General features: G+C 32.4%; 1 protein-coding gene across 1 annotated transcript in view; it reads right to left on the bottom strand.

Annotated features, from left to right (window-relative positions):
* Positions 1-8,144: 8,144 nt before the first annotated feature.
* Positions 8,145-12,081, bottom strand: part of LOC127699411 (lipoamide acyltransferase component of branched-chain alpha-keto acid dehydrogenase complex, mitochondrial-like) — a 29,442-nt gene continuing 25,505 nt past the window's right edge. The window contains exons 9-11 of the mRNA XM_052203033.1: positions 11,677-11,868; positions 10,328-10,399; positions 8,145-9,374 (exon numbers count right to left, since the gene is read on the bottom strand). Coding sequence (XP_052058993.1) covers positions 9,207-9,374; positions 10,328-10,399; positions 11,677-11,868 — 432 coding nt within the window. The 3' untranslated portion in view covers positions 8,145-9,206. The remainder of the gene's footprint in view (positions 9,375-10,327; positions 10,400-11,676; positions 11,869-12,081) is intronic.

The raw sequence follows: 12,081 nt of genomic DNA, 5'->3' as shown, positions 1-12,081 counted from the left end.
GAACGTTCACTTCAGGTCAATGGCCGTATGGTAAATAAAGTAATGAAAAGTACGCGTTTTTGCTATCATTATCATATATGTAGAACAAAACCATGAATAAAGTTTGAAGATCTCTGTATACACTTTCTTTAACCAAAGGAAAAGGATCATTTTATGAAATGAGAGGAACAAGGTCTATTCTGCCAAGGAGGTTGTACTACCTCCTTGATTCTGTTAATACGAACTTCATATTACGACCGTAATATAGTTCGACCATAGGTGCATATTTTTCAACGTAAGAATTAAAATGATCCATGTTTGTGGATAAACTGAAAACGTCGCCACATGATAAACGTGACCATTACTAAATGATTTTCCCAAACGGTCAGAGGTAAAAGGATAAACTGAAATCGATTGTACATTTGCGCGCATTACCATTACATTTGCGCGGAACTTTTGATTACATTTGCGCGCTTTCTTTTACAGGTAAACTCAGGTAAATACAGGTAGATTATACTTATTTATTCAACTATTATTTTCGTTTTATTATGCACAAGCACTTAGTCGTGGAAATATAATTATATAGATAAAATGTAAAAACAGGGCAAATCTAAAGATTAAAAGTACTGAGTTTACATGTCGTAACGTGCTGAATATTTGAAGCCAATTGCTTAATGAAAACACAAAACACAAAAATACATGGATATGCTGAATAAAATTGCTCATTGTTGTGAGCATGGAATGAATACGGGTCGTTTGCAGGGGGCGGATTCAGGCGGGGCGTGGCGGGCGTGCGCCCCTCTAAAATTTGCAAAGCATGTGTTGAACTCAGCTTAATAAATAATAAATATTTCGATAATTTAAACTCAAAAAAATTTAAGTTTGCGCCCCCCCCCCCCCCTAACCTAAAATCCTGGATCCGCCCCTGGTTTGTAGTACGCCTGGATTCTGCTGACGGTAGTGATGTCCAAAGACTTGGGGGGTAGGGAATATGATGAAATACCTTTGCAATAATTTACAATGCATTCAATATCCCTTGACTAAAGTGTTCTGTCGATACTGAAAGTGAATCAATCGCACACTAAGGATTTCCCCCCGATTTGTTTCTGACAACTGAAACTCCATGTTTGTACCTGACGCAACTTAACAAACTGACTTAAATTATTTACTAAAGCGATTACTATTCGATAAAATTAGGAAAGATAATACTTTTAACTCTGAAATATTCGCAATTAAGTTACGGAATTTCTCAGGATCACAAATTTCCAAACTCCAAGGAAAATTCAAAACGGAAAGTCCTCTATCAAATGGCAAAATCAAAAGCTCAAATAAATCAAACGAAAGGAAATCAACTGTCATATTTCTGACTTGGTACAGGCATTTCCTTATGTAGAAATGGTGGATTTACCTAACTAAACCTCTCACTTGAATGACAATCATATAGAATAGTATAAGGAGGATAACTCTAATTCACAGTTGAGAATGATTTGTCCAGCTATTTCCGTCCTTTAACGGATAATTCCGTCGTTATATTCCATTGCTGTACGAGGGAGTAGCGCGAGAAGGAGAGTCAAACATGAAGAGGGACTGAATAATTCAGTTTAATTTTGTCACGATTTTCAAGTTGTTAACATTTCAGTGATACTATAGAAACGCACTATCATTGAATTTAAACAATGGGGAGAATGATCAAATGCTTATTTTTCGAAACCACTGACTTTATAGATTTTTACGAGTGACCATTTAACCGGTTCATTAAATCAAATGAAGGGACTGAATGGAATGTATTATGTCACGGTAATGAAAGAAAACACTATGAAACTGTACTACACAAAGACTGCATGTTTGACACAATTAGCTCCTTGTTCAAAAGTCTATAAAGTTTCCTAATTTGGTAACAAACTACATTTCATAATCCTGCCTTTCCTAGCTAAAATAAATAGAATAAAATTTGAAATGGAATCATTTTACGAACTCAAGTTACAAGTCTTCTGACATGGAAACTATATTTGTTCAAGCTTGGAATGAAGAGAAGGAAAATCACGTTGGATAAAGGTAACCGATGGCATAAGAACGATTATTTCAATCTTTCAAGTAAAAAAATCTCTGATAAAGGTCAGCCAAACTATGATTAAGTCCGTATAGTTATTTTTAATTTTACAAATAGAAGTAAAAACAATCCAAAGACAATCACTAGTAGCACCCGATGGGAAGTAAAAATTCGTAAGGGTTCCGCGGAACCCAGTGTCTCGCCTACTTTTGCTGTTAATCGCAGGCTCAACAAAAATGAGATGAGGAAAAAATTTAATAAAAATATTCCTCTCGATACAATTTTTTTATTGTAAGAAGCTTCTGTCCAAGTTTGGTAAAAATCCAGGATAGTTTATGAATCTAATAAATGTTTTGAAAAATTTAACTGCAGACTGTATCTAATGTTAACTGGAAGAAAAACTAAGTCCATTTATAAGTAAAATATGGATAAACAAGTACAAAATTTTAATAAAAATTTCCTTCTAGATACTAGCTTTTGATCATAAACAAACTTCTGTCCATGTTTGGTACAAATCCAGGATAGTTTAAGAAAGTTATTAAAATTTTAAAAACTTTAACCACAGAGTGAATGTAATGTTTCCTGACAGAAAAACTAAGTCCATTTATAAGTAAAATGCGGAAAAACAGGATTTTTTTTTAACAAAATTTACTTCTGGATACTATCTTATGATCATGAACAAGCTTCTGTCCAAGTTTGGTAGAAATCCAGGATAGTTTAAGAAAGTTATTAAAATTTCAAAAACTTTAACAACAGAGTGAATATTTGTGGACGCCGCCGACGACGCCGACGGAATGTAGGATCACTATGTCTCGCTTTTTCGACAAAAGTCGAAGGCTCGACAAAAAAGGTCTCATTTGGTGACGTCGTTATTCTAAGTATGACACAGATTTTCCATAAAAAGGCATAGACATATAATTCGACAATATATTATATGTAATATATGTCTCTAATAAAGGTCAGCCAAAATATGATTAGGTCCGTATAGTTATTTTTAATTTTACAAATAGAAGTAAAAACAATCCAAAGACAATTTTCGCACAAACATATTTTCTTTTGAATGCTTATTAACTAAATAACAATAGATCGCAAAGCTTGAGTAAAATTTTATTTTGTTACTGTCTCCATTGAAATCTTGAACCAGAGACACTGAACCAATTCACCCCTAAAATGATGAAAAACACCTTGTTTTTATATTGATTTGATCTCGAGGAATATGACAAAGTACAGGTCAACCTCAATACTTTTTCGTATGATACCATTTCTGTGTGCACAGGACATGCTGCTGTAATAACTTTGATCATATACTCTAACAAACAAAATGTTTGAAAACAAAAATACGCAACACATCATATGTGGTCATCATAACCAAAAGGTCATTAATATAACAGCCAGCAATGAGTAATTTTTTCAAGAAACTTGAAAAATAGAAAAAAAATCGTTAAGTTTTAAGATCATTCCAACAGAAACATATAAAACTATATATCTCTGATTCCGAAAATAGATTTTATCTTTTTTGTCAATGAAAATCACTAAAGCATGTCAAATAATAAAATAAAGTGTCCATTAGACACCAAAGACTGCTACTGATCAAAGCTTTAATTTAGTATATATTTTAAAAAGTTCACATTATAATGAAAATTAGTTTCAACTTATTGTGGCCTTAAACTGAAATGATCTCGATTCTCTTCAACTTCGTACTTTATTTGGCCTTTTTTACTTTTTTTTATTCGAGCGTCACTGATGAGTCTTTTGTAGACGAAACGCGCGTCTAGCGCAAATACAAGATTTCAATCCTGGTATCTATGATGAGTTTATTTCCACACTATCACATTTCCACGTTAGGTAAACAACAATCAGAGGGTACAAAGGAGACAACCAAAAATCATGTCTGGGAAAAAAAACACAGACAACACGCCAATAGGGAAACGACGAAAAGACAAAACACTACAAATAACACAAGGCTGGGCAACACGAACCCTACACAAAACGAGGGGTAGGGAAAAGGGGAACTCGAATGCTTCAGATGGATAAGTAGACAAGCAGATACCGTTTCACTAGTAGCATCCCATGGCAAGTAAAAAAGGTCTCATTTTACGAACTCAAGTTACAAGTCTTCTGACATGTGAACTATATTTGTTCAGCTTGGAATCAGAGACATATATTGTATTATATGTCTCTGTTGGAATGAAGAGAAGGAAAATCACGTTTGATAAAGGTAACCGATGTCATAAGAACGACTATTTCAATCTTTCAAGTAATAACAATCCATAGACAATTTTCGCAAAAAAATGTTCTTGCATTTATTTGTACTGCATTCCTGTCACGTAAGGTTGTCACTTCAGCGGTATTTTTCACATTGCCATATAAGCGGGAGGTTTGGCTAGCCATAAAACCAGGTTCTTCCCACCATTTTTTCTTAAAATTTCCTGTACCAAGTCAGGAATATGGCAGTTGTTATCACATAGTCCGTTTCTATGTATGTTGGCTTTTGTTTTTGTAGCAGTTTAGGGTTTCTATTGTTCCGTTTTGTTTCCTCTTATAGTTGATGTGTTTCCCTCAGTTTTGGTTTGTGACCCGGATTTGTTTCAGTTAAATCGATTTATGACTATTGAACAGTGGTATACTACTATTGCCTTTATTGGTGACGTCGTAATACTAAGTGTGACACAGATGTTCCATAAAAAGGCATAGACATATAATTCGACAATATATTATATGTAATATATGTCTCTGAAAAAGGTCAGGCAAATCAAGGATTTGTATAGTTAGTTAGTTAACTATACAAATCCTTGGCCAAACTATGATTTATATGTATAGTTATTTTTAATTTTACAAATAGAACCCATGGTTTAACAGCTTCCTTGTGAGAAATCATAGCGGCCAGTTTATGTTGTTGGTGGAGAAAACCGGAATACCGGGAGAGAACCATCGCAATTTTCGACAGGAAAACTGGCTTTCCTAGTCAATTAAGATAGGTGTCAAACACATCTGCCACGAGCGGGTCTCGGCGTCACAACATCAGTATCCACAGGCTAGTATTCCCTGTAGATGAACTTCTTAGAACACTCGGCCACCATGTTTCCACTTGAAAATATATACTACATATACAGGCATTGAAATATTGATGCAACCGTAAAACTTTCAAAGAGATACTTCCAACTTAACCACTTGGGACCGTTGATGTAATATGTTCTGTTTAACAAATAAGCAATAACTCTCTATAAAACAAATCATTATAGGACAGACAAGGTTTTTAATATAGTACCATGAAGCTGTGAAAAAAATATGTTTCATATGTAGGTGCTGCTGGAATATTTCTACATGGAGGAAAAGAAGGTTCACAATTTGAAAGCTGAACTCATCACTTTTGTCGTGAAGTTCTCAACCGAACCAAATTTCAGTGAACCAAGAAACAGAACATATTAATGAACAATTGCACGAAGGTTCAAGGTTATGTGATCACAACTTAAGAGTAAACTACTCTTACACTAAAACTTTAACCTGATACAGAACAGATTCACAGACCGGGAAACAAAACAATAAAAAACTTCGAAACCTGAAAGGACGTCTTGCAGTAGCAATCGATTAAAGATTCAGCTGTAAAAAACAGACGCAAATTTTCAATATTTCGATATAAAATTAGTCTTTTTCTGTGAACAATGGGTAGATTAAGTGAATAAAAATTTCAATAAGAATATATATTATATATCTCTGGTATACTGAAACTGTTATTATTTTTATTGTGTGTACTGCATAATAAAATGAACTATTTGATTGTTGCTTCCTTAACTGCCAGTGGCAAATATTTCATGCATAGCAAGGACGAGAACAAATTTAAAATAACTAATACAAAAGGTAAGTCAACCAGGATGCTGGGTCGAAACACTAGAAAATGAGGGTATTTGGAATAGGGCAGACTGTTTTGACTTGTAAACGAGTTGTTACAAGGGTTCTTTAACATGCAGAGTGTGGAACTCAATACACAGAAGGTATCATAATTAACATTCCATTTCCAACCAAACGTGGCTGCTTATTTATACATCCAACACAGAAAAAAAAGACACCTCACTTTAGCAAGGGTTTTACCGTGGTACCAGAAAAGTGCAAGGATGACAATAGCACTTTACCTGAATAAATAACTGAATTGAAATTTTTGTTTCAGTTTAAATTGTTGTTATTTTCCAAACATGTCTATTGCATTAGCTAATGTTTTCCTTTTTTCAAAAATTTGTATTCTACAAACCTGATCATCTTTGGTTTACTAAATGTGATAAAGTCATTAAAGTCACACACTGTAACCTCCAGGTACTTTTAATAATTTGTTTCTCTTTTGTAGTGATGAAGATATCAAAAGTACACCTACTCACATTTTTTTTGATATTTATACTTTAATTAGTATTTATATTGCAAAAATAATGTCTCTACTTCAGAATTTTTACTGAAACAAAACTACACAGACAGAAATTATTGATAAATTGTTATAGAGAAAATGTCATAAATGGCTTTCAACACAAAATGTAACCATGTTCTATCAAACACATTGTATAACCTCTGATGCAAAATTCTACCACTTGAGTCTATGTTAATAGTTACAAATACTTATTAAACCCTCCAGGGGCAAATTCAGATGGGGATAAAGCAGGGATGTGAACACAATAAAATTAGAAAAATATATTTTGGCATACATTTTTTTATTTATTCTAACTCACTCTGCTGGGTGAAATTGTTAGAGAGATGGTCACTCTAACTCAAATCCTGGATCAGCCTCTACCCTCAACTCAAATATAAATATTTAAAATAGAAGCGGAGTCTTCCCAATGCACATATTTTATATGTCCAAGAACAATGACTCCAATATATTTTCTGGGGTTCTTAAGTTTTATTTCTTAAATATCCTAGTGCTTACAATGCAATTTTCAATAAAAATTTCATTTCAAGTGGGCATTAGTCCTTTAAAAATAGTAAAAATGGCACTTATTTTCAAACTAGTCCAAGACATTGCTTATATAAACCTTTGATATAATTTCATTAAAATCTAGCAATAATTGACCTTGTGGGAATGCTTACAGGACCAACACAGACATTCCAAGGGGTTCCTTTTAAAATAGTTGACCTGCATAGATGTGCAAGACCAGACTGACACCCTGTACTTCTCTGCCCCCAGACTGTGTTCAGGAGGGGACAAAGAGACTTAGAGGTTAACCTATGATGATAAATAATAAGAAGGGTCTATACCATGTGATGAGCTCTTAAATTAAGCTGGAAACTCCAAAAGACCTGCCATGAACACTCATAGGGTAAAAATGCTCCAAGATTTCAACAAAATAACCATAGATCTACTTCTGCTATGTTCAAATTGATACTTCTCATTCATCCTTATCCTTTTATTTTAATTGAAAAACTAATCCAAGAATTCAAATATAGAAAAATATTCAAGAAGTGGCAGAACAACACATTAATTCATGAATGTGAGAGTTGTCCTGTGTTTCATTGCAACTAATGTAATATAGATCAATATTTTTACTTCAATCTATTTCTTAGAATCTTTGAGACACCTAAAAAAACCTCTTCCATGGCCTAAATATCCCTCACGCTAATAAAAAATCCAACAAAAAAGGAAATTAATGTGAAAATTAAGATTTTTGGAAAAAGGGCATACCATACATTTTTCTAAGTCTGAGAGAGAGATGACACAAAATTCATCCATGACATTTTGTGCAGACTAAAATAGTGAATATGGTTGATATATTGCATAAGCATATGAAATGTAGATAAACCTTAATATGTTTGCATTATATGAATATGTTGCACAAAACTCAGTAAAATTGGCATGTGGTTGGAGTTGGGACATCGACTTCCCAACAAATCAAACCTCCATCACCACATTATATGTTATACTTCTCAGAGCTACCTATTTTATTTCATATAACAGCAGGCTTTGACTAATTTGCACGTTTTTTTTATCAAATTATACAAATATCAATAATATGCATACTTTATCCAACACACCATGGTTGCCCAAGCTAAGATGAACTACTAGTTCAATTTTTAAAATCTATAAACAGACCAATCAAATAAATGTTTATGTAAAGTAATAGGAATTCAAAAGTCGTATAGTTTTCTTTTTTAATTTTATTCTGAGATTCAAATACATATATCACTCGAACTCTACAATACAAAATGCCCTCTCATATTGTTTCTGTTTCATTCAATAGGAAAGTGATATGATACTGTACAACTGATTAATACACTCTTTGTTCTGTCTTGTTTTGTAATGGTTTACATATAGTCTATCATCTTTTAGAACAGAAAGTGTTTATGGCACTTCTAGAACTAGATCATAAATTTTCAAAAATATATTGATTATTTAGAGTCATTTTTGTACTGATAAGCAACTAATAAAAGATAAACATAATTTTTTTTTCTGTAAGCATTAAATGTGTATCTTACTTATTGTATTAATCTTGAATCAACTTAAATTATTTTTTTAAGAAGAATGCTTACTTACTCAATCTTAGTACAAGTACAATTTTAGCTGTATATTGTTTTTCAAAAATAAGACTGCATTGTATTAACATATTTTATATAATAGCATATTTCAAAATATAAATGCAAATATGACTAGGATCTGTTATTTTCTGAAAAGTATAAGCATACTCCAGAACCCACAGATATATTACATCACTCTGTATATATTAATTCCAGTCTTCAATACAATATAGAAATAAGGAGATGTGGTATGATTACCAATGCGACAACTATCCATGAAACAGCAAAAAATAAAGAATGCATAAATAACTTAAAGGTTTATACATACAGCCTTAGAGCACAATAAAAGTCAAAGTAAGGTAACAACTTCCCTTGACCTTCTCTTTCAGGCTGGTGGACAATTTGGATTTTTTGTTATATAGAAATATGAAGCTAAAACTTAACTTCAGGCCATTTGCACTTTTCAAAAGACAGAGGCCTGATTAATTCATCCTGTTGACTGGAATCAAATAACGAAATTTATGATAAAAAACACAATCAAGCATGCTCCTGTCAATCCCTGAAAGACCACACTTTTATAAATCTGAACCATTATTACAATAGGCAAGACCATTTCATTCTGACCTTACCAGTTACGATAAGATTCAAGGTCAATATACCTGTAAATGTATCTATCACATGATTTTCATCTTAGATATAACATAATCAATCCTGGATTTTCTAAGAATGATTTGAGTAAGTTAGAGAAACGTGCCATGTAGGCACCTTCGATGACTCGATGATCAGCTGACCAGCTAACACACATTATATGTTTCTTTACTACATTTCCATGGTTATCATATCTTGGTAATGTCTGAAAGAAACAAAAAAATAATTAAATTGGTCATATAAAGAAGATTTAATGTTTAATATAAACTTAGCAATACATGTATCTTATAATATACCAGTAATTCATCACAATCAATCAAATTAATTCACCAATCAGACTTTGTCATTTTGTCTCTGATGGAGTGTTGGCTCATTGGCAATTATGCCACATCTTCTTATTTTTATATTTCCAAAGTCCAGTGTTTAGTATTGCATAGTTTTATTTGTATTTGAGTTAGTTAATTTGCTGCATACTTCAAAAATGATGCAAAGTGTATTCATGCATTTTCCAAATCCGTTTTTTTCTAACCATGCAGGCAGATTGGTGTTTTAAGCGTAAGTTCACTGAAAATGCTTTAAAAAAATTATGTGAAGGATAATTGAAATCAATAAGCTGAAAAAAAAAGAAGAGTGGCTCAGTTTTAAATATAGTACTTTTACTAAGATTAACTATGAAGACTGTGTACTTTTAAAAGATTAATTAAATGTACTGACACAAAAGTTTGAACAGAATAACACACTCTAATCTCTCACCCACTCTGTCTTTATATCATTAAAACAAGACCAATATCAGGTCTGGACATGCAGTTCCTTAGAAAAATGCAATGAAAATTTCATGCATGGCCATTATGTGTTAGAATATAAAATTAAGCTTTTAACAGAAAGTTGATTAGCAGGATTCATATAAATATGTCCTCATCCTGATAAGCATGAAATGGTGCCACTGAACATTAAGCACCATCTTTACAATCCACTGAATGTTGATGAGGAAAATTTTTAGTGATACAGCCCACCTAAAGTTTTCAGAATATTTTAAGTGTGAGTTTTTCATTGTAAATAAGTTTCTTTTACCAACAGCATTCAGATTGTAATCCATCCAACAACCAGAGTATCATCAGTTTCCTTACCTTATAAAATAGTTTAGATCATAAAATTTACCTGTATTTTTCCTAATGCTCCAATTGATACTTCTGGAGGTAATATAACTGGTCTAGCATATGTTCCTCCTATCTGTAATGATTAAAATAAAATTATTTTATTAAAAACATCATTACTTCTGGAGACAAAATTACTTTTATTTTGTGATACCGTACATAACATACACGACATAATATGAAAAAATGACAACTGAACTCAGTATTGACTTGCTATGTTCAACTTTTTATAATTGATAATTTGATTGTTGTTGTTTAAGATCACTTTCTGCAGACTTGGCTATATCATGGTGGCCAGATTTTATTGGCAAAGGAAGCTTGATTGCCTGGTGAGAAACACAGACCATCGGTAGGAAAACAGGCAAATCTGATCTAGATCAGAGTTGTCTTTTATTGAACGTCTAATATTGATTTCAGATTTCAGATGTCTTCTAACCTTCTTTGAATAAACTTACCTAGCTGCCTCTTTAGGCTCTTATACCAAATTATGTGATTCAAGGTCACTCAGCATCTGACATCTGAACCAACAAAAAGTTGCAGACTTGTGCATTAAAACTTGAACATTGGTGTTAAAGCAATTGTCCCTCGCAACTTTCTTCAAGCAAACTATAAAAAGGAGAAGTACAACTTCACCTCTGAGACTCTCATGAAAAAAAATCAAGAGGAGACGTAAAGAAACAAAATTGTAACCTCAATGTAGACTATGAATAGTGATAACAATATGTTGATTCTGCTATGCAGGGAACAAAATGAAAACCAGGGTTGTATAAGCTATATATTTCTAATAAACAATGATATACAGTGCATTGACATAAGTATCTGTCACTAGCTAGTTTTCACTTTATAGTTCTATCTAAAACAAATTTGTTTTCAAAACTAATAGTTGGGCCATTTCTTGTGGATTTTAATGAATTTTGTACAATAAGAAGCAGAAATTTCATAGACTTGTATAGTCATATATTTGTTGTGATATTTTTTCATTTTCTGTAAATGTAGGATTGATTGATTGATTGTTGCTTGCTTCATGTCCAGTGACAACTATTTCATGAATATCTACAACAATTCTTACAATTCAAATGCAAGTATTATTTTGTCAGGAAATTTGCTATATATTTCAACTAAAATGAAATCATAAATAATTATTATTTGTGTTTACAGAAAGAGAAAACAAAAACAACAAGAGACAAAATCATGTACAATCAAACAAGAAAACTTTAACCATTTCTGAATCTTTTAATACCTGGTTTGTAAAGATCTAATGACACAATATAAAAGAATGTGTTATCATTTGTAATTAATAGCAAAATATTGTAGGTGACAAATGCTTATGTCCATGCACTTTTGATAATTTACCGCTCCAATATTTGACAAGGAGAAGGTTCCACCACTCAAATCTGAAGTCCCTAACTTTCCAGCTAATCCCAAAGACTGAAGCCTGTTCAGTTCTGTTGCAAGTTCAAATATACTTAATGATTGGACATTTTTAACATTTGGCACTATTAGTCCATCTTGTGTATCCATGGCAATTCCTATATTATGTACTGCCTGTAAACAGAAGAAACATTGAAGGTTAAAAAAAACCTATAAATATTAATGAAATTAAATTCTTAGATAATATATTTATATATACCTCAGTCTTATTTCCTTGCACCATTTTTTGTGTGTTTTGTACCTTATATCAACTTTAGACTCCATACAGTTAGGGTTGTTCCAAATTTAAGCAGGATCTGCTTACCCGTCCAGAGCACCTGAGATCAC

Source organism: Mytilus californianus, unplaced genomic scaffold (genome assembly GCF_021869535.1).
Source record: "Mytilus californianus isolate M0D057914Y unplaced genomic scaffold, xbMytCali1.0.p SCAF_1, whole genome shotgun sequence".
Lineage (NCBI taxonomy): Eukaryota > Metazoa > Mollusca > Bivalvia > Mytilida > Mytilidae > Mytilus > Mytilus californianus.
This window is presented reverse-complemented; position numbering and strand designations above follow the sequence as displayed.